We start from the raw sequence: 23,196 nt of genomic DNA, 5'->3' as shown, positions 1-23,196 counted from the left end.
AAGTCTGTTAATTGCTATGGATTTTGTTGCTAAATAGTGGAGGGCCTGCTCTGTTGCTAATCGTGCAGCTGCCACTGCGTGGTTGGGGACTGCCAAGCTACCCTGTCGTCCTCGGGCTCATGGGCTCGGTCAGTGGCGCCTGTGGGGGCGGCTCCTCCAGAGACAGTCTCTTCCGAGAGCAGGTGTTGCTGTTCTAATCCCGGAGCTTGTGCCGTTGGTCATCTTTTAACGTGAGTGTCTTTCTCCTGCACCTCCAGATCCACATCGACATCCCTCGCATGAGCCCCGAGGCGTTAATACTGCAGCCCAAGGTGACGGAGGTAAGAGCCTGGATCGCAGAAGTTCCTGCCTGGGTCCTTCTCCCTGTCCTGGGACAGGGGCTTCCCCCAGAAGCAGCTGTGGGACTGGCAGTGTCTGGAGAGTTCAGCCCAGTCGGCCCACTTAGCAACAAAGGTCTCCTAAGGGTTGTGAAAATGTTTTAGTTGTGTAATGCTGATACATACAAACAAACCTGTATAATGCATATGTGTATTAGAACACACGCCTGTGCCTGCTGCCCCATCCAGTATCCAGAACCCTGCCCATGCTGACTAAGCACGTGCACAAATATGGACCTGGTGGCTGGTGCGGAAGCTGCTTCTCTGTCCTCACAGCCCCCTCCCTGGAGCACGGCTGACCCCTCACTGTGCTCTTACATTCAGTGTTCTTCATAAATAATGTGTCAGTGGGTGTGGCCTCTCTGGAGCTGTACCATTCTCTGTGTAGTCTAGTCTCTGCAGGTGTGCTTTTTATGCTCTATTTTTAGAATAAGATATATTTTTTTATTTGAAAGGCAGAGTTACAGAGAGAGAGAGAGAGAGAGAGAGAGAAATCTTCCATCCACTGGTTCCTTCCCCAAATGGCTGCAACTGCTGGGGTTGTGCCAGGCTGAAGCCAGGAGCCAGGAGCTTCTTCCGGGTCTTCCACGTGGGTGCAGGGGCCCAAGCACTTGGGCCATCTTCTGCTGCTTTCCTAGGTGCATTTTAGCAGGGAGCTGGATTGGAAGTAGAGTAGCCAGGTCTCGAGTCAGTACCCATGTAGGGTGCCAGTGTTACAGGAGGTGGCTCAACTCTCTACGTCACAGTGCGGGCCCCTATGTTATTTTCTAAGATTCAATAATGAATACATATAATACATATAATGAATATAATGTTACATCTCGTAGTATAATAGTCCATTTTAGAAATATCTCACACTTAGCATTTTACATTTTTTTAAAGGTTTATTTATTTATTTGAAAGGCAGTATGACGGAGAGAGAGGGAGGGAGAGAGAGAGGGATTTTCCATCTGCTGGTTCATTTCCCAAAAGCTCACAACAGCCAGGGCTAGGCCAGGTCAAAACCGGAAGCCAGGAACTTCACTTGGGGTCTCACAGGGTGGTAGGAACCCAGGCTGTTGGGCCGTCATCCTCGCCTTTTCAGTCCAGGAAGCTGGATTGGAAGCGTGAAGCAGCTGAGACTGGGATCCAGGTGTCCCAGCAGGTGCTCAGCCGGCTGCCCTGCAGCGCTCGCCTGTTTTTATTAACCGAGTTGAGCGTCTGGTCACATGATTAAGAAATGTTCTGTGTTCCTCCTTCTGGGAATTACTTGTTCCTATCTTTTGCCCATTTTCATTTTGGGTTGTTGATCTGATTTGTTTTAATCAGTTGATGATCCTTACATGTCGGGGATCCTAGTTCTTTGTCCATTTGTGTGAAACAGATGTCTCCCCACTCTGTGGCTTGTTCCTCACCTTCTCTGGCTGTGGATGGTGAGAAGTTCTTGGCTTTCGTGAGACTGGACCTGTCGGTCTTGTCTTTCCTGGCTATGCTGGTGTGCCTCACCTGAGATGTCTTCCCGACACATTCATCACGAAGGCTTTCTCCCTTGTTTCCTCTGAAAGTTGTGCTCTTCCTGCTGGTGCGTTCTGTTCTGTAGCTGGTAGTCGTGCGATGTGAGGCCGGGTCTGGCTTTCTCAGGTGAGGACCAGTCTGTGCCAGTGTGGCTTATGGGCTCCAGGTTGACTTTTTTTTTTTTAAAGATTTATTTTATTTATTTGAAAGAGTTACAGAGAGAGATAGAGCCAGAGAGAGCCAGAGAGAGGTCTTCCATCCGCTGGCTCACTCCCCAAATGACCGCAATGGCCAGAGCTGTGCTGATCCAAAGCCAAGAGCCAGGAGCTTCTTCTGGGTCTCCCACATGGGTGCAGGGGCCCAAAGACTTGGGCCATCTTCTACTGCTTTCCCAAGGAGCTGGATCGGAAGAGGAGCAGCCAGAACATGAACTGGCACCCACATGGATGCCGGTGCTGCCGGTGGAGGCTTCAACACTCTTGTTTTCTGTCTTGATTCCAGCAGATGCACTTGTAAGCCCTGACATTCTTGTCTGTTTAGTAAACCTGTTTAAAGAAGTTGCCCCAGTCTTTGGCAGAGGTCATTTTGAGACGTTCCTCTTGGATGTCCCTTTCAGTGGTTGTGCTGCTGTGTCTGGAAAATAGGAAAGAATACGCTTACGACCTCCTTTATGCTTAATCTTTTGTCGGAAAATGGTCTGTCACCCAGGTTTTGGCTTTTTTTGTATTTTTTTTTTTATTTTTTTCACCACTACTTTTGCCACTTCCTGGTAGGGCTGCCCGAATGGGTTTCTGGGTCTCAGGCTGACCAGAGCCACCACTAGGCGTCAGTGGCCCTCTTGCCTGTGACCGCCTTGACCTTGCTTCCGTTGGTCTGGGGTCCCTGCCCCGATAGGCAGGCTCCCCCAGCTTCCTGCAAGGCAGCGATGTGTCCCCAGGCCTTCTCTGCAGCTTGTGGCCTCTGGGGGGAGGCAGGGCTCACACATGCATCACACAAATCACATGTTGAGTGCGGTGTTTTAAGGAAACTCTGGAGGGGCCAGGATTGTGGCGTAGCAGGTAAAGCTGCCTGGGGTGCTGGCATCCCACATGGGTGTTGGTTCACGTCCCGGCTGCTGCACTTCTGATCTGTCTTCCTGCTAAAGGCCTTGGAAAAGCTGCGGAGGGTGGCCCAAGGCTGGCTTGGGCCCTTGCCGCTCACATGGGAGGCTGGGCTGAAGCTCCCGGCTACTGACTTTGGCCCGACTCAGCCCTGGCCGTTGCAGACATTGAGGAGTGACCAGTGGATGGAAGATCTCTCTGTCTGTCTGTCCCTCTCTCAGTCTCAAACTCTTCCAGATAAATAGATAAATCTTAGAGTGTGGAGATGTTGGTATGTGGTGGCCGGTAGGCACAGTCAGGGTTTGATTTCTGGCGGGCATTACAGAGGGCAGGCTCCGGTGTGAGCATGTCTGCACGTCCCAGCAAGTCCCCGGCAGAGCCGTAAGAGGGCCCGCTGTCAGTGTGGCTCCAGTCTCTCGTTCCACCTGGCTGCCCACCACCTTTGCCTTCTGGCAGTGGGGAGTTCCAGTGGGGGGGGGGCTGCAGAAGGGCCAGCCCCTCCCTTTCAAGGTGTGGGGAGGAAGCTGCTTGCGATGCTTCTGCTGGTAACCGCCAGGCTGTCCCTCAGCTGACATCCTCCTGGCTCCCCTTCGCGGTGTGGCTGTCCTTAGCTGCACAGCAACCTGGAAGATACAGTGCTGGTTTAGCTATCAGGAGCTGCACAGGAAGGAGGATGTGTGCCACTGGCATTTCCCCAGTGTGTCCATACGTTCATGGGTTCATTTCGCAGGTGGTGGCCAGATCTGCTGGGGCGCGTTTCACTCACTTCTCCTTTCATCCTCGCGTCAGATCCGGAGGTCTAATTTATGTACAACTAATTTCCCCTATTTTAAGCAGACAATTAGATGTGTTTTGACAGCTGTGTGTAGGGAAGTAACAGCCACCTGAATCACAAAGGAAGACACTTCCGTCGCCCGGAACAAGCCTTCCTTTACCGCCAGCCTCTCTCCTCCCTGTCCCTGGCAGCTTCCTGGAGTTTCATATGAGTGGAGCCGCCCACAGCCACTCTGGTCTGTGACCTCTTTTTCTTAGCACCATGCTTCTGACTCACGGATGAGCAGGACCCAGTGGCTCCTTGCCTTCTGCTCTGAGGAGGTCCCGTGAGTGCTGCCCGGGGGGCTTTGCTCACCAGTGGATGGGCCCTCGGGCTCTTCTCTTACTCTTGTTCACTGCAAACTGGATTTGCTGTAAACCGTCCTGTGTGAGTCTAGTGCAGGCATGAACTGGCGCCCATATAGGATGCTGGTGGCTTTACCTGCTAGACCACAGCACCGGCCTCTGGCTGTAGCCTTGGTGTGAAGCTGAGCAGAGGCACTGATCCTGATGGGAGGAGCAGGGGTTGACCAGGGACCTGAGGCCAAGTTCAAGTGCGTTTTTAGTGTTTTCAGGCTCTTCTCCTTCTGCCTGGAAGGTCTCCTGGTGCCTGCTCTGCTTTGTAGGCCCTCCTGGCCTTGCCAGACCCCTGTGTCCTGCAGGGCTGGCCCAGGGTCCCTGTGTTTTCTAACCCTGGCATTGTGAGTCAGGTTGAAGAGCCGAGTGTGCTGTCTGGCTCAGGCCTCCTGAGGGCTCCGAGTCTTTGGGAGGAGCTCAGCCCGTGAGGGCAGTCCCAGCGCTGCTTTCCTTGGTGCCTCCCCGACACCCCGGTGCTGCCTGATGCGCTCAGTCACACCGTCCTCCCTCTGGTGGGGCACGTGCGCCTGGAGGGCCCCACAGCCTGGGGCCACGGGGTCGGACTGTGTCTGTGTTTTGTCGCTTCTTGGGCTCATCATTCGGTGCCATCAAGTAATGGGGGTGCATTCAGGAGGGCCCAGGAAGTAATGTTCATTACGTAATCGAGTCATTGAACTCTTTTGGGTTGTATGTTGGGGATCTGATCCTGAGAAGTTTCCTTCTCCTCCAAAGAGAGCTTTGTTTCTACCAGGGCAGAAGGGTTTTCAAAACGTGTGTCCAGTTTAAAGGAACAGAAGTCAGGGGTTTGTGTGGTGGCACAGTGAGTTACAGTGCCACATGCATTGCTGGGATCCCATGTGGGCACTGGTTTGAGTCCCGGCCACTTCACTTCCCATCCAGCTCCCTGCTAGTGCTCCTGAGAAAACAGCAGAAGATGGCCCAAGTGCTTGGGCCCCTGCACTCACATGGGAGACCCGGGGAGTTCCAGGCTCCTGTCCTTGGCCTGACCCACTCCGGACTGTTTTGGCCATTTGGGCAATGACCCAGTGAGTAGATCAGTCTCAGTCTCTCCTTCCTCCCCGCATCTCCCTGTCTCTAACTCTGCCTTTCAAATAAATAAATCAGAAAGAAACTAAAAGCTAAGAATTAACTGGGTCCCCCCATGAGACTTGAGAAATAGAGCAATGCTGGTGTCTGAGATCCCGTCTTTGTTCCCCTCTTTCCCTGCACGGCGTGTTTTTATCACGTGGGGGTGACCACACGTGTGTTTCCCGCGTCTCCTCTCAGTTGTGCTGGACCTGGGGTGCTGCTCCTCTGCCTGCCTGCATCTGGTGCTGCAGGAGCCTCAGGTCCTGGTGGCACTGCTGCAGAGCGTGCTGGAGCAGCTGCCACTGACCACTGAGCAGTCTCACGTTCACAGTCGTGTGGTTTGTTTGCTACTTCTCTGTTGCTCAGGGTGTTGCTGTGAGCATTCTAGTGTGGCGTTTCTATGGGACTTAACCCCAGGAGTGGGCTGTGGGATGGTGCAGTGACACACACCGGGCAGGTCCTGTGGGAGTGGGCTGTGGGATGGTGCAGTAACACACACCGGGCAGGGCCTGCCCGAGGTCCTGTGGGAGTGGGCTGTGGGATGGTGCAGTAACACACACAGGCAGGGCCTGCCCGAGGTCCTGTAGGAGTGGGCTGTGGGATGGTGCAGTAACACACACACCGGGCAGGTCTGCCCGAGGTCCTGTGGGAGTGGGCTGTGGGATGGTGCAGTAACACATACTGGGCAGGGCCTGCCCGAGGTCCTGTGGGAGTGGGCTGTGGGATGGTGCAGTAACACATACCGGGCAGGGCCTGCCCGAGGTCCTGTGGGAGTGGGCTGTGGGATGGTGCAGTGACACACACCGGGCAGGTCCTGTGGGAGTGGGCTGTGGGATGGTGCAGTAACACACACTGGGCAGGGCCTGCCCGAGGTCCTGTAGGAGTGGGCTGTGGGATGGTGCAGTAACACACACAGGCAGGGCCTGCCCGAGGTCCTGTGGGATGGTGCAGTAACACACACAGGCAGGGCCTGCCCGAGGTCCTGTGGGAGTGGGCTGTGGGATGGTGCAGTAACACACACAGGCAGGGCCTGCCCGAGGTCCTGTGGGATGGTGCAGTAACACACACAGGCAGGGCCTGCCCGAGGTCCTGTGGGAGTGGGCTGTGGGATGGTGCAGTAACACACACCGGGCAAGTCTGCCCGAGGTCCTGTAGGAGTGGGCTGTGGGATGGTGCAGTAACACACACAGGCAGGGCCTGCCCGAGGTCCTGTGGGAGTGGGCTGTGGGATGGTGCAGTGACACATACCGGGCAGGGCCTGCCCGAGGTCCTGTAGGAGTGGGCTGTGGGATGGTGCAGTGACACACACTGGGCAGGGCCTGCCCGAGGTCCTGTAGGAGTGGGCTGTGGGATGGTGCAGTGACACACACTGGGCAGGGCCTGCCCGAGGTCCTGTGGGAGTGGGCTGTGGGATGGTGCAGTAACACACACCCCGGGCAGGTCTGCCCGAGGTCCTGTAGGAGTGGGCTGTGGGATGGTGCAGTAACACACACACCGGGCAGGTCTGCCCGAGGTCCTGTGGGAGTGGGCTGTGGGATGGTGCAGTAACACACACCAGGCAGGTCTGCCCGAGGTCCTGTAGGAGTGGGCTGTGGGATGGTGCAGTAACACACACCAGGCAGGTCTGCCCGAGGTCCTGTAGGAGTGGGCTGTGGGATGGTGCAGTAACACACACACCGGGCAGGTCTGCCCGAGGTCCTGTAGGAGTGGGCTGTGGGATGGTGCAGTAACACACACACCGGGCAGGTCTGCCCGAGGTCCTGTAGGAGTGGGCTGTGGGATGGTGCAGTAACACACACCGGGCAGGGCCTGGTGGTTAGACTGAGAAATCTGCTGCATTGGCTGGTGGGTGGGAGTTACTCCTCTCTGTGCTTTTACTTTTTCTTTCTGTAATTAGTGATGAAGTAAAGTAGTTTTCATGGCTATTTATTTTTCCTGTCTGGATTTCTGTTGTGTTTTTTTGTTGTTTCTCTGGTTGGTTGTTTGGTTTGTCCTATTGATTTGTTGGAGTTTCTGATATATTCTGAATGCTGACTTTTTTGGATAAATATGGATATAATCTTTGAGTTAGTAGTCTCATTTTCTACTCTCATAGTGGAAATCCTTCATTTTAATCTTTTTAAAAAAGATTTTATTTATTTATTTGAGAGGTAGAATTACAGACAGTGAGGAAAGACAGAGAGAGGTCTTCTGTCCTCTGGTTCACTCCCCAGGTGCCTTCAACAGGTGGAGATGAGCTGATCCGAAGCCAGGAGCTTCTTCTAGGTCTCCCACATGGGTGCAGGGGCTCAAGCACTCTGGCCATCTTCTACTGCTTTCCCAGGCCATAGCAGAGAGCTGGATTGGAAGAGAAGCAGCCAGGACTAGAACCGGCATGTACATGGGATGCCAGTGCCGTAGGCAGACGATTAACGTAGTGCACCCCTTTCACTGTAATCTTAAATTAAAGAGGCAGGAAGGGATGGGGAGAGAGAAAGAGTGCTCCTATTTGCTAGTTCACTCTCAAATGCCTGCACCGCCAGGGACAGGCAGGAGCTGGGAATATAATCCAGGTCTGTCATGTGGTTGGCAGGAACCCAATTGCTTGAGCCATTGCTGTGGCCTCCTGGGACCTGCACTGCAGTAGGCTGGGGTCAGGAGCTGGAGCTGGGGTAGAAAACCAGCACTCTGAAGTGGGACCTGAGCGCCTTTAGCCACTGGGCTGAACACCGAAACCGGGAAGTTACTACCTGTAGTCTAGCCAGTTCTGTGTTCTTTTCCTGGGTAGTAAGGGCTTTTTGAATCTTTGATGTGTTTTCCAAACTCTTTGTTTCAAAGGTGACCTCTCTGGTTTCCCTTGAGGTGTTTGTTTGTTTTTTTTTTTTTTTGGACAGGCAGAGTGGACAGTGAGAGAGAGAGAGACAGAGAGAAAGGTCTTCCTTTGCCGTTGGTTCACCCTCCAATGGCCGCCGCGGCCTGTGTGCTCCGGCCGGCGCACTGCGCTGATCCGAAGCCAGGAGCCAGGTGCTTCCTCCTGGTCTCCCATGGGGTGCAGGGCCCAAGCACTTGGGCCATCCTCCACTGCACTCCCTGGCCCCAGCAGAGAGCTGGCCTGGAAGAGGGGCAACTGGGACAGAATCCAGTGCCCCGACCGGGACTAAAACCTGGTGTGCCGGCGCCGGAAGGCGGAGGATTAGCCTAGTGAGCCGCAGCGCCGGCCCATTTCCCCTGAGTTTTTAAAAGTGTTGCCTTTTACGTTTGGGACCAAAATCTGTGGAGTCTGAGGTGGTGGGTCGGTTTCTTTAATGCTCTCGGGTGCACAGCTGCCGTTCCCTCTGCTGGTTCCTGTTGATGTCTCTCGGGCTTTTGCACACATCTGGGCTCCGAGCCGTTCCCCTGGTCCTTCGCGGTCCCTGTGCTGCCTCCAAGTTGCTTTGATTGTCAGAGCCTTGGATCTGATTGTTTCCTGGCGATTCCTGACTTTCGTTTTGGGTTGTTAAGTTAGTTTCTTAGAAAGAGTTATCTTTATTTGAAAAGCAGAGTGGCAGAGAGAGACAGAGACAGAGATCTTCCATCCACTGGGTCACTCTCCAAATGGTCAAAAAGACCAGGGCTGGGTCAGACCGAAGGCAGGGGCCTGGAACTCCATCTGGGTCTCCCCTGTGGGTGCAGGGTTCCAAGCACTTGGGCCGTCACCTGCTGCTGTCCCTGGTGCATGGGCAGGGAGCTGGATGAAAGTGGGAGGAGGAGGACTCCCATGTGGGATGGCACTGTCACAGGCAGCGCTGGCCCTGTGCGGGAACTTCAGTGAACTCCTTTTGTTTCATGAGAGCTCAGAAATTGGGTTGATCTGTTGCTCAGAGATAGTGTTTTGTGGTAACGTTTATTTAGTTCTTCTAACCTTTGTTTTTTTTTTTTTTTAATTTTTATTTTATTTTTTGACAGGCAGATTGGACATTGAGAGATAGAGACAGAGAGAAAGGTCTTCCTTTGCCGTTGGTTCACCCTCCAATGGCTGCTGCGGCCGGCGCACCGTGCTGATCCGAAACCAGGAGCCAGGTGCTTCTCCTGGTCTCCCATGGGGTGCAGGGCCCAAGCACTTGGGCCATCCTCCACTGCACTCCCGGGCCATAGCGGAGAGCTGGCCTGGAAGAGGGGCAACCGGGACAGAATCCGGCACCCCGACTGGGACTAGAACCCGGTGTGCCGGCGCCGCAAGGCAGAGGATTAGCCTATTGAGCCGTGGCACTGGCAAGTTCTTCTAACCTTTGTTTTTAAGCACTGTTTTTCCCTTATATGTACAATTTGTTAAAATTATTCATAGATATATTTTTAATACTATCTTTGAAATGTTTAATTTCATTGTCTCATTATTTACTGTCATTATATAGAAATGCAGCTAACTTTCCTAAATTGATCTTATACCTGGCAAACTGTGTAATGTCTTTCATCAGTTCTAGTAATTCTATAGATTTAGATGAACATTCAGAGAAGTCCATCATGTCACTTGTGAGTAATGACAGTGTTTGTTTCTATTCTGTAAACAGTTTTTTCCTTTTTGTTTTATTTTGCTGCCTTAAGACTTCCACTCTAATACTGAATACAGGAGTGGGTGTTCACGTGGTGGTTAAGGCACCCAGGTCCCACTTCCCAGTGCCTGGTTCAGCTCCGGGCCACAGCTCCTGAGGGCAGCGTGTTGCCAGGGCAGATCTGGGAGGCAGCAGTTCCTGCCACCCGGCGCCTGACCTGGGTTGAGGTCTTTGCTCTTGGCCTGGCCAGCCCCAGCTATCATGGGCATGTGGGGAGTGATCCCGCAGACAATGAATGAGAGAGTATGAATGTAGGTGGGGAGAGCAGGCATCCAGGTCGCATTCCTTATTTAAAAAAACCAATCTTTTAACATTGCACCTTGACTTAACAAAACTGTTCTTTGTCATGTTAAGGAAGGTGCTTTGCTCTTAGTTTTAGACTAAGAGTGATTGTTGAGGTTTATGAAACGTCCTGTTTCCTTTTAACTACCTTCTGAGATAATACGGTTTTGCTTCTTTATTATTGTGATGAACTTTATTAGTAGAATTCCTGCTATTGAGACAAGCGTACCTTCCTGAAACACCTCTGCATCCATCATGATGGGCTTTTATTCTTTTTTCTTCTAACACAGTGTAGGATTAAGCATGTTAGCGTCTGCTGCACTGCAGTGTTAGCCGTGGAAGGCAGGGTCCTCTGACTCTCTGTTTTCTCACCATTTGCTGGTTCTTTGTGGCACTCTGGTAGGTCATCATATCAGCTGTGTTGAGTATTTGTTTTGGCAGTGGTGATGCTATGATGTTTTGTTTGAAATTGTGTTTCCTTTTGGTTTTTAGTCGTAAACATTTCTGCGTTTGTGCCCTTTGAGACACCTGACGCGGGCACAAAATGTGGGATGTGAATGAACAAGCCTGGGAGTCGTTCACGTACCGAATGGGCCATTACTGCTTATTTTAAGAGAGTTTTAGATATTAATTACACTGTAAACATACAGTCGGTAACTGTTTTGGTATATGGCTGTGCCCTAGATTTGTTGGTTTTATTTATCAGACCTTACAGTGCCTGTTGGGGTGGGACATGTTCATTGAATCACACGTGAAGACTTGAGTTGTAAACAACTCCTTTCTGAGCCATGGCCTTCTGGGTTTTAAGGGGTGTGAGTCCCACAGGTCTTCCCGGCAGACTGTTTTGTTGCTTCTCATAGAAATGATCTCCATGGTGCTTTCTCCGCTGTGAAGTGGTGTTACTGATGCACATGGTAGAATCAAGGTGTTTCCGAATGTCTCAAATCAGGTTTTTTACAAGTAGTCTTGAGCACAGCCACATTTTCGGTCTCAGTGTACTTCTCCTTTTAGTATGCAAAACGTCTTGGCTCCCTGGTGTGCAGTTCTGAAGGGGGGATGGGTTGGGTTGGAGGAGGTGCACAGCGGAAGTCAGAGAACTCCGTGCTCAGGGTCTCTGGAGCCCCTCCTGGAGCCCCCTTGGAAGCGTGCCGGGGAGCCTTTCGGGGAAGAGCCTCTTGGAGTTAGTGTGTGCGTCATGGCGCTCAGGTTTCTGAAGTTGACCTGGGAGCGCCCGGAGCTTTGCGATTTCTTCAGGCCTGGCGCTCAGGAGCGGGAGCAGCGCACTGTTCCGTGGAAGCTGATTTGGAGCAAAGGCACTTAGGGAAGAGTTTAAGGATTGCGCGGCTGTTAATGAGTTCCCAGTCTAACAAAGCCGTGAATATCAAGAGTGTGGACAGGACTCTAAGCTGCTGCTCTCGGTGGGCGAGCACTCGTTGTGAGAGCCGCTCAGATCATTCTGCGGTTTCATTAACCACATCCACACACCGAGGGCATCCTGCCTTCATTGTCCTTCGCTAGATCATAGCCTGACTTTGGCCCACAGCACGTTCGTTTAAATGGGAGCTAATGCACTGTGACAGATCTTTCCCCCTCTCCCGTCTGCTGCTTCCCGAGCTGGTGCTGTGTCTGCTGGGGCTCCTGGGCATGTGAGAGCGTTGTTTTCATCTTTCCTCCAGAGTTCTGGAGGCTGTGACTGACCCCCGCCCCCCAGTGAGTGCCCGTGGACGCCCAGAGGGCACGTGGTGACTCCAAGACCCAGATGTGGTCCTTGTCCTCAGTGCGCACTGCTGAAGTGGGAGGCAGAGACAAAGGTGCACGGACCCCAGGCCCGGTCTGTGTTCTGCCCGCTGCCTGCCGGCCTCCTTCCGCGTCGGGGGCTGCTGGGGGAGGGGTGATTTGGAGAGGAGCCTGATGGCCGATGCTGCTTTCCTCCACGGCGCTGTGAGCCCTTCTGCCTCCTGCCTGGGAGGAAGGAGGGAGCGAGTGCCAGGGGGTCTGTGGGCTCCAGGGCTCTGCGGGCCCAGCTCCCTGCATCTCTAGAGCTCACTCTCACACCTTGCAGGCTGCACACACTCCCAGGGGAAGTGCCGTGCCACTGGCTTGGAGAGGTGTGCCTTGGTGAAACGAATCCACAGGCAGGGCTGGGCCTTACTGTACTCAGCACAAATGACCGGTGCCTCCCCCTCCCTCCTCCTCTCCCTTCCATCCTTGTTCCTGAGAGAGGGAGAGACATGGAGAGATCGTGCATCTACTGGTTCATTCCCCAGATGGCCACCACAGCGAGGGCTGGGCCAGGCTGGAGCCAGGAGCTTCATCCGGGCCTCCCAAGCACTGGGGCCATCTTCTACTGCCTTCCCAGGCCATCAGCAGGGAGCTGGAGTGGAAGTCGAGCAGCTGGCATTTGAACTGGCAGCCATATTACCCTGTGACACTGGCCCCACCACTTTCTCCAAATAATTTTCAGAGTTCCCCTGTGACCCTTGAAAGGGGCACAGACCCTGTGAGTTGGGTACGCCCACAGCACAGTGCTCCTCCTCAGTGTCACCCTTGGCATCTGCCAGGCTGAGGCGTGTGTAGCCTGCCAGGTGTGGGGCTGAGCTCTAGAGTCCCCCGAGGAGAATACAGAGGCACTGAGTGAGTTTCCAGCCCACAGGGCTGATCTCACTCAAGATATCGTGGGGAGTGCTGTCCCACTCCCTGCCAGTGAGCTGCCAGATGGCCTGTGTGCCCTGGTATTTGGACGGCAGTGCTGGGCCAGCCCTCTGGGGAGCAGGACCTGGGCCTAGGGCACACACCAGAGCATTCCCTGCCTGTTTCTGGGCCACCAAGACCTCCTGTGTGGGAGTCTTGGTTGCGTTCCTGTGGCCTTTGTCCCTTGATTTTGGGGATCCTGTGGCTTAGCTGTTTTGCTTTGGTAGACTTCCAGCCCATCTCTGGCCTCTGGCCACACCTCTGAGCCCGCGTCTGGGTGGGCAGCAGTGTCTGGAGGGCATCCTGGAGATCTGGGCCCTGACACGAGCAAGGGCGCCAGCAAAGCCCGGCAGCGGGGTGACGCCTGTTCCCGAGATTGGCTTCTGCTTCTGGCTGGACCGTTGTGGTGAGAACCACGGTGGAGCGAGGGGAGCACGTTCTTAGAAGCTTCCCATCCCACCCCTCTGTTGTTGGGATGGTCTGCGGTGGCCGTCGGCAGGATGCGGGTGGGATGCACGCGGCGGCCCTGGGCAGCTGGCTGTGCCGGGAGTGTGTCCCTTGCAGCAGTCATCTGGACGTTTTGAAAATGCTTACTTGGAGGGAGTGTCGCGAAGTCCGTGGTTTGTAATCCGTGTGTTTTTCCAGTCTGAGAGCAAAAGCTTAGAAACGGGTAAAGCGTTCTTTGAAAAGCCCCGGCAGTTTCGTGATGCAGGGTTTAGAAGTGCTCCAGCTCCGCTCCCTCTCCTGGTAGCAGTGAGGTCTGGTCTGTGGCGAGTCACGGTGATAAAAACCACACGAGTGGGCGGCCTCTGAGTTCTCCTCAGGACACCGTTCAAACGTGCTCACAGCCCTGCGTGCTTCCCTAGATTGGGTGGTGACGAAACGGCCCACGGCGAGATAACCTGTGAGCTCACGTCTTCTGGGACCTTGGCGCGGTGATGGACTGAGGGTTCGTGGGGATCCTTGGGCCACGCGGTGCTGTTTCTGGTGTTGGGAAGGCAGTTTAAAAATGACTGGGGTCAGAGATAATTTCGTCACTTCAAGCAAATGAAAGCGTAACACAGGAAGTGACTTAGGACAAAAGGTGAGAGAATAAATCGTAGTTACAACAAGGAAAAAGAAACCCTGGGCTCTGAGAACTCTTCTTTTAGTGTTTTGTTTTGTTTTTTAAATTAATTAATTCATTTGAAAGGTAGAGCGAGATCGAGGCAGCATGAACGAGCGAGCTGACTAGCTGGATGTATCTTCCATCTGATGGTTTATTCCCCAAGTGACTGCAACAGCATGGTTGGGCCAGGCTGAAGCCAGGAGCCAGGAACTGCATCTGGTCTCCCACTGGGTGGCAAGTGCCCAAGTACTTGGGCCATTATCCACTGCCTTCCCAGGAGCAATAGCAGGGAGCGGATCAGAAGCAGAGGAGCTGAGATTTGGACGGGCACCGGCATATGGGATGCTAGTGTCACTCGTGGGAGCAGTGGCTTAACCTGCTGTGCCACATTCCCCCCCCCCCCCCCCCCCCCCTGTAGTTCTGATTGAAGGCAGCTGTCCCATTAAGCAGCTTCCTGACTTACTAACTTGAGAAGATCTCCGGGTTGTGACTGTTGCCTTTCTGCTCAGAGTCTCTAAGTGAATGAGTTAATTAGGAGCTGGTTGATTCGGGTCTGTGCCAGGCGTCCTGGAGCAGCTCTATCCCTGGGGGCGGTATCTTGCCCTTCATCTGCTCAGCCAGCCTCAGCCATGAGAGTAGGGGGCTAGAGCCTGAAGAAGAACCGTCACTCAGCTTGAGGATGGGAGCATGCGCCTGGGAGCTGACTTGAAGGTGGACGTACAAAGCAGAGGTTGGCAATGTGGTCCTCTGAAGGTGGACGTGCAAGGCAGAGGTTTTCAGTGTGGTCCTCTGAAGGTGGACGTACAAGGCAGAGGTTGGCAATGTGGTCCTCTCATAGAGATCCTAGGCTGGAGTTTCTGAGCTGTGGTGGGGCCTGCTGATCCCTGAGGCCTGGGTGGGCGAGGACCCTATTGCTGCCTTGCTGGATTCCTGTGTGGTGTTCTTCAGTTCTTGAGCAGGTTGGGAGCCAGTTGTTCTCTCTGTCCCTCTGAGTTCACCAGTCCCCCAGTGTCCCCGGATGTTTCCAGTTAGAGTATTAACTTGGTACAGAGTTCTACCTTAGTACAGAGTTCCACCTTTGTACAGCCAGAGTTCTACCTTTGTACAGCCAGAGTTCTACCTTCTTACAGCCAGGGTTCTACCTTAGTATAGCCGGAGTTCTACCTTTGTACAGCCAGAGTTCTACCTTTGTACAGCCAGGGTTACAGCCGGAGTTCCACCTTAGTACAGCCGGAGTTCTACCTTTGTACAGCCAGAGTTCTACCCTAGTACAGCCAGAGTTCTACCTTAGTACAGCCAGAGTTCTACCTTAGTACAGAGTTCTACCCTAGTACAGAGTTCTACCCTAGTACAGCCAGAGTTCCACCTTAGTACAGAGTTCCACTTTAGTACAGAGCTCCACCTTAGTACAGCCAGAGTTCTACCTAGTACAGAGTTCTACCTTAGTACAGAGTTCCACCTTAGTACAGCCAGAGTTCTACCTTTGTACAGCCAGAGTTCTACCTTAGTACAGCTAGAGTTCTACCTTAGTACAGCCAGAGTTCTACCCTAGTACAGCCAGAGTTCCACCTTAGTACAGCCAGAGTTCTACCTTAGTACAGCCAGAGTTCCACCTTAGTACAGCCAGAGTTCTACCTTAGTACAGCCAGAGTTCTACCTTAGTACAGGCAGAGTTCCACCTTAGTACAGCCAGAGTTCTACCCTAGTACAGCCAGAGTTCCACCTTAGTACAGCCGGAGTTCTACCTTAGTACAGCCAGAGTTCCACCTTAGTACAGCCGGAGTTCTACCTTAGTACAGCCAGAGTTCCACCTTAGTACAGCCGGAGTTCTACCTTAGCACAGCCAGAGTTCTACCTTAGTACAGCCAGAGTTCCACCTTAGTACAGCCAGAGTTCCACCTTAGTACAGCCAGAGTTCCACCTTAGCACAGCCAGAGTTCTACCTTAGTACAGCCAGAGTTCTACCCTAGTACAGCCAGAGTTCCACCTTAGTACAGCCGGAGTTCTACCTAGTACAGAGTTCCACCTTAGCACAGCCAGAGTTCTACCTTAGTACAGCCAGAGTTCTACCCTAGTACAGCCAGAGTTCTACCTTAGTACAGCCAGAGTTCTACCTTAGTACAGAGCTCCACCTTAGTACAGCCAGAGTTCTACCTTAGTACAGCCAGAGTTCTACCCTAGTACAGCCAGAGTTCCACCTTAGTACAGCCGGAGTTCTACCTAGTACAGAGTTCCACCTTAGCACAGCCAGAGTTCTACCTTAGTACAGCCAGAGTTCCACCTTAGTACAGCCAGAGTTCCACCTTAGTACAGCCAGAGTTCCACCTTAGTACAGCCAGAGTTCTACTACAGCCAGAGTTCTACCTTAGTACAGCCAGAGTTCTACCTTAGTACAGCCAGGGTTCTACTACAGCCAGAGTTCTACCTTAGTACAGCCAGAGTTCTACCTTAGTACAGCCAGGGTTCTACCCTAGTACAGCCAGAGTTCCACCTTAGTACAGCCAGAGTTCTACCTTAGTACAGCCAGAGTTCTACCTTAGTACAGCCAGGGTTCTACCCTAGTACAGCCAGAGTTCTACCTTAGTACAGCCAGGGTTCTACCTTAGTACAGAGTTCCCCCTTAGTACAGGCAGAGTTTATCTCTGCAGAGCCCGGACAAAACTGGCCTGTCCGTAAGATTTTGATGGGCTTCTGCTGCCGTTGCTAACGTGCGTGCTTCAGTGGGGGTTTCACAGACGAGGCAGGTGGGCCAAAGTTTTCCTGTCTGCGCAGTTGGCTTTGTGGAGGATGGGATCATCTTTGGCTTGCAGGGCAGGGACAAGATGAAGGGGCTGACGGAAATTCCTCTGAGTTGTTGACTGGCACAAGTCTCCCCTACCTAGAAGATGGAACGCACAGTCCTTAGTTTTCCAACTGAAGACTGGTTGTTGGGGAACAATAGCCAGGCGGTGCATCGCTGCAGGTGTGGGAGGCCTGCCGCAGTACGTTTCTGGGTGTTGAGGTGTGGAGCTGCCGCAGTGACAGGGGCTACTGCATGGAGTGGCACCAGCCGGACCTGGGCAGGCAGTGCAGGGCAGTGTCCCGAGTGCGCCACTCGGCCGCTGCTCGGCGCAGAGGGCTCCAGTGCTGCGCCACCTCCCCATCCATCCTCAGTCGTCGACCTGTGGTAAGGAAACGGGAAGGTTGCTTGGGCGTTCATTCAAGCAGCTGGCCTGTGGAGCCACGTCATGTGCAGAAACGTGTGCCTTGTTTCCCCAGCACAGGGTGTGTGCGTGATCTCCACGTGCTATCTCCCTGTGCACGTGATATGTGTGTTGTCTGTATGATGTGTGTGAGCTCTCTGTGTTATATCAGGGTATGACCAGTGTGTAGTTTGTGTGTTTTAGTGTGCATGTTCTGTGTGTGTTATATCTGGGTGTGATGTGTGTGGTCTATGTATATGATCTGTGTGTGTTGTATGTGAGATCTATGTTATATCTCTGTGATCGCTAGGTGTAACTGTTGTGTTATTCCTCTGTGTGTGATATGTGTGTGTTCTGTATGGCCTGTGTGTGTGATCTGTGTGTGTGTGTGTGCTATGATCTCTCCATGATCTGTGTTTGAGTGAGATATGGGTGTTTTTTTGCTGTGTAAGGTGTGTGTGTGTGATGCTTGTGTGTATGTGATATTTGCGTTTTGTGCATGTGTGACCTCTCCATGTGTGTGTTTGATGTGTGTGGTGTCTGTAAATGATCTGTGTGACTGTGTTTGTGATCTCTGTGTGATGTGTGTAATAAGTGTGGTATTTATACATGTGTGATCTCTTATCTCTGTGATCTCTGTGTATGACCTATGTGGCTGTGTGTGTGGTCTCTGTGATGTGTGTGTATGACCTGTGTGGCTGTGTGTGCTCTGTGCATGCGTGCACTCCCCTCTGTGTGGAGCAGGCTCCCATTCCCTTTCTCCGGAACATACTCCTCTTCCGTCTGCCTGTCCCCTCTCAGGCGTGTTCCCTTGCCACTCACTCCCGCCTTCCCTTCCCCTCAGACAAATGGGGGCTGAGCAGTCGGCTCCAGAGCGTGATGGAGGAGTCGGGTGGGAAGAGCTGATGACAGTTCCAAGCATGCTTAGCGCTGTGTGATGCCACTGTGCAGGCCTCTCCCAGCCGCGTGATGTGGCTGCAGACTCGAGCCAGGCTGGCCTGGTAGAGTGGTGGAGGTTTGGGATAAGGGGGCTCGAGGCAGAAGGAACAAGTGCCAAGGGTCTGGGGTGGGAACAGGAGTGGGTGAGGAGGTGGTGGGGTCAGAGGAAGGAGGGAGGGGCAGGCCAGGTTCCTGGGGTCATGGAGGGTTTGGTAGGAGAGGACCCCCTGCTGATGATGGGGTCTTGGAGGAAGTAGGGCGGCCAGGTTCCTGGGGTCCAGCTCAGGGAAGGCCTGTGGGGCCGGTGTGTCCTGTATTTTTCGCAGCCCCAGCTGCTGCCCGGGTCACACGAGTGTCAGGAGGGAGACTCGTGGTGGGCCGTGTGCTTGCTGGGGCAGTGGGGGATGGGAGAAGGGCCTGGACCTGTCACCCCTCTAGCGATTGTCCTGGAGGTGATGGCGCGTGGGCTGCACAGGTCCCCTGTCTTCTCAGGGGTCCTCAGGCAGCGCTGGCAGAGCCGGGGCCGCTCCGTGGCCGCCTCTTTGCTGCCTCCCCCTGCCTGCCTCGTGGCAGCCATTTCTGTTTCATGCTTGAGCTACCTGCTTCTTTATTTACATGTGACTGGGATTAAAGTCTTAGAAATATGATTTTCAGGTTATCGAAAGAGCTCAAGTGGAGTTACGTCTAAGTAACTTGAGCTGACTGATGGCTTTCCTTAATCGGGCGTCTGGATGTCGGTCCCTCAGGTGCACGGCTTTGTGGAGTGCCTTGTCCAGCCGGCACTGTACTTCCCGCGGGCCGGGAGGCAGAGGCCCTTCCGTGGCGTGGCTGAGGGGGTGAGAACACAATGGCAGGTTAGTGCTCCTGAGAGCCACTTACCAGTGGTTTGCTTCCTACCCGAGTGTCCCCGCCACCCACTCCTGCCACCTGCTCAGGGCCGCTGATCTGCCTTGTGGCGCTGCCTGTGTCTCGGGGCCGGTGCTGCCGTGGGGCTAGGTCTTGGCAGGTCTGGCTTTAGAGAAGTGGGCCCACGGAGGCTGTGTTTTACACCTGGCATGGAGCCTGCGCCAGCCTCCTCTCTGGAGGCCTGCAGTCCCGCACACTCATCCTCACGCTTTGCACCTGCGGGGCCTTCCTCTTCCTCCCCCTCCCCCTCTCCTCCCCCTCCCCCTTCCCTTCCTCCTCCTCCTCCTCCTCCCCTTCCCCCTCTTTCCTCCCCCTCCTCCTCCCCTCCCCTTTCCCCTTCCCTTCCTCCCCTCCCCCTCCCCCTTCTCTTCCTCCTCCTCCTTCTCCTCCCCTTCCCCTTCCCTTCCTCCCCCCCTCCCCCTCCCCCTTCCCTTCCTCCCCCTCCCCCTTCTCCTGGAGCTGGGTAAGCTCTCTGGCTGCATTGGTTTTCTCCAGTGCTGCAGCTGCTCGGGGGAGAACTGTGTTCACGTGTGTGAGGAGGTTAAGGTGGATGTGTACATCTTACACCTTCTGAAAGTGGGGCTCATTTACATGACGGGGTGCTCCACTGCTTGAATTCCATGCCTGCTCTGGCTTCGCACAGACACCCACACATGTATGAACTCACATAGGCGTGCACTGTGCACCCGTGGTCACTCCCTGCTAGGCCTCGGGCAGATACAAATCTGTTACATCCAGACTTTGCTCACCAAGAGAGCAAGGTCTTTTGTTTCTTTCTTACTGTAAAATTGTCATCTCCTGTCCCCCTCCACTTTGATGTCTGTTGTGTGAAAACAACTCTTTTAGCCTAGGCACAGCAGTGATGGAAGCTCCCATACTCTCCTTGGCCCAGTTGGAGGCACGCTGCTGGGGTGGCACCCTGGCTGCACAAAGCAGGGCTGTGTGACTTTGGGAAAGTCACTTCACTTCTCTGTGCCTCAGCTAGCTTTCTCATCTGTGTTAGTGATTGCCACATCCCACTGTCACATTTCCTCTGTCAGTTCCCATGGGTCAGGAGCTGGGGCCTGTCTCAGCTGGGTCCTCTGCGTCAGGCCCACGGTCAAGGTATTGGCCAGGGCCATTGTCTGAGCCATGGCCTGATTGTGGAAGCACCTGCTGTGTAACCCATGAGCCTCTGTGGTTGTTGGCCATGGTGCTGAGGGCTGGGTTCTGCGTGCCTGCTGGCTGTCCTCAACCCTTGCCACTGGCGGTGTGAGGAGACTGCCTCTTGGCTGGGTTGATAGCCATCTCGCCTGACGGCGCTGTATGTTCCCTCCTCCTCACCATGAAGTGTGTCACAAGGCCCGCCGTACCCAGAGGAGGGCATCCAGCAGGGGCTGAACGGGTATTGGGGGCTGCGTGGCCCCAGACTCAGCCCTCTGCGTGGTCTGCAAGTGGGGCCCGTGAGCGCCTGCCTCAGGGTTCCTGTGGGGATTCCGCAAGTTAATGGAGATGGCTAGGGTGTAGCGAGCATCCAGTAAACGTTAGCTATCATTGCGTGCTGTTGCTGGCACGGCTTTATTGTCTTTGCTGGCCGTTCGGCCACCTGGGCGTTCTCTCGTGTCCTGGTGGCTGGGCAGGGCCGTGGCTGCTGCATTGGTGACTCATGGCTGAGGAGCTGTGGCTTGAGTGGTCCTTGTCTGTACCCAGGGTTCAGCTGAGGGACTGCTTCCAGCCTCAGTGAGAGTGAGGGTGTTGCGTACTGTAGCCACCATGTCACTTGCCATTTTGTACACGAGGAATTCTGAAGTGGTTCCATGTTGTGGAGTGATTTTTTGGTCTTTGATCTTGTTTAAATATTCAATTCTCTCTAGAGAGCTGTTGACTTAAAAATGAAAAATGTGTATGACTGTATATGCATGAGTGTATTACTCATTCAACAGATATTTGTCAGGGGCCGCTGCAGCACTTGCTAGTGTGGCAGTGGGCTGTGGGCCTGGATCCTAGGGCTGGCTTTCGCAGGCCGCGTGCCCTGAGATGGAGGCTTCAACCGTCTGAGCCCTGGTCCTTTCTCTGCAAGCCCTGGGGTTGGTGGTGGTTTAGAGAACCTGGAGTGCCGAGCCCACTGCAGGTTGAGTCTTGCAGGCAATGTGGGAAGGGAATGACGACAAGTGCAGGGTGCTGGGAAGCAGTGTATTCGCTCACTTGTTGGAGTGTCCACTTGCTGGTCTTTATGGGTACCTTGTTCATGTGAGACCTGGCCTCAGCTGGCCTGGGCCCAAGGTTCACGCTGGAGCCAGTGGTGACTCAGGGCGAGGAGGACTAAAGGGTCAGTGGGTTGAAGGTGAGGTCAGTTGGATCTAGAGTCCGGGAAAGACTGGCTTTCTAGGTCCTGGGAACCGCACTGGTGTCTGCTGGTCCGCCGTCAGGCTGACGAGAAGGTGTGTGCTGGCTGGGAGAGGCCTGGGGACGCTGCCCTGCAGCCTCTGAGCTCTGTCGGTCTTCAAGCCATGGGTGCTTGTGTGTCTGGGGTGATGTGGTGGGGTTACACTTGCTAACATTCCTCTCACAAATAAAGATGGAGGGGGTGGGTGATGATGAGACATGGCGAGGGGGAGATAACAGGATGTGGATAAAGAGAGGAGAGGGGAGTCTGGGCGGCCCCCGTGTCATAGAGTGGGTGACCCAGGGCCCACGGACGTCTTCTTGGGTGCTGGTTGCTTCCAGGGGTTTAAAACAGTCCCTCTCTTCCTAAGAGCATCTGTCCATTCACTCCGTCCACTCATCCACCTGTCCCTTCCTCCCTCTCCCCCGGAAGTGTCCCCCCTAGGCCGGTGCTGCCGCTCTGCCCCCAGCCCCAGCTGTGTGCGGTCCTGGCCCAGGGGCCTAGGGGGCAGAGAGCATACGTTGTGAGACCAGCTCCAGTGGGAAGACATTGCCTGAGGTTGGTGAAACACAAGGGTACTCCAGAAAGTTTGTGGAAGATGGAATTACGAGTTTACTTCGGCACAAACATTCTTTTGAAATGCATGTATGGTTTTTTAAATAACATGCATTTCCCATATTTATGCAAATGTAAACTCATACTGAATTACCCTCATACTGCACATTGCTTGCAAGTCAATAAAAAGTTAGGATAACTGGCGTTTTACAAAGAAATTGAAGAGTGATTGAGCCTCGCCTTTCTTTGGTATTATTAGAGACAGGGCCGACTGCGGCAGCCTGTCTCGAGTGAAGGGAGCAGTGTTTTAACGTTCACGCTGGCTTGCTTTTCTGCTTCACCATCTCTTCCATTTCCTTTCAGATTTTTGAAAGGATTTTGTTTATATGGGCGATCCGTCACCCCGCCAGTGGATACGTTCAGGGCATAAATGACCTCGTCACTCCTTTCTTCGTGGTCTTCATTTGTGAATACATAGGTAAGATCATGCCCGGTTGTTTCTCTCACAAAGCTGAACAGGTGCAGTGGACTTCTGGTGTTACTCTGCGGAATTACAACAATATTGAAAAGTGCCACCATATTTAATGTTGGTAATGAGAAGTAATACTAGAGAATAATGGCTTTCTCATTGATGCCAGCTTTTAAAAAAATACCCTTAAATCCACACAGTCAGCTACAGAGGTCCTAGGCTATGGCTATACTCACTGATAGCTTTTCTCTAATGATGTATGACGATGCATGTGGAATGGTGCAGTCATTGAGAGTGTCTTTCTTTGTTTTTTCTCCCCCCCCCCCCCTTTTTTTTTTTTTTAAAAGATTTATCTATTTGAAAGTCAGGGTCACACACAGAGGAAGACAGAGACACAAAGAGAGATCTATCTGCTGGTTCACCCCTAGAATGGCTGCTATGGCTGGGGCTGGGCCAGGCTGAAGCCAGGAGCTTCTTCTGGGTCTCCAGGTTGCAGGGGCCCGAACACTTGGGTCCTCTTCCGTGGCTTTCCCAGGCCATTATTAGAGAGCTGTATCAGAAGTGGAGCAGCTGGTACTAGTGCAGCTTGAACTGGTACCCCATGGGATGCCGGCATCACAGGTGGCAGCTTAACCCACTGTGCCACAACGCTGGCCCCTGAGAGCCTCTTTCTAATGATACATGACAGCACGTTAACATGTTGGGATTACCGAGACATGTTGCCTCACTGAGAGCCTCTTTCTGGTGATGTATGATGATGTGTGTGACATGTTCCAGTCACTGAGTCTCCTCCTGATGATGTATGACGACACATGATGTGTTCTAGGCCCTGAGAGCCTTTCTGGTGACGTATGGCGATGCACGTGATGTGTTGGGAATGTAGCTGTTCCCAGTGTGCCTT

At 53.5% G+C, this 23,196-nt stretch overlaps 1 protein-coding gene across 1 annotated transcript in view; it reads left to right on the top strand.

The window, feature by feature from the left end:
• Positions 1-23,196, top strand: part of TBC1D22A (TBC1 domain family member 22A) — a 367,129-nt gene that overhangs the window by 122,231 nt on the left and 221,702 nt on the right. The window contains exons 7-8 of the mRNA XM_062202659.1: positions 258-320; positions 22,190-22,304. Of these exons, the coding sequence (XP_062058643.1) occupies positions 258-320; positions 22,190-22,304 (178 nt within the window). The remainder of the gene's footprint in view (positions 1-257; positions 321-22,189; positions 22,305-23,196) is intronic.

This window comes from Lepus europaeus, chromosome 10 (assembly GCF_033115175.1).
Source record: "Lepus europaeus isolate LE1 chromosome 10, mLepTim1.pri, whole genome shotgun sequence".
In the NCBI taxonomy this organism is placed as follows: Eukaryota; Metazoa; Chordata; class Mammalia; order Lagomorpha; family Leporidae; genus Lepus; species Lepus europaeus.
The sequence above is the reverse complement of the archived record's forward strand: the minus strand, read 5'-3'. Positions and strand labels throughout refer to the sequence as shown.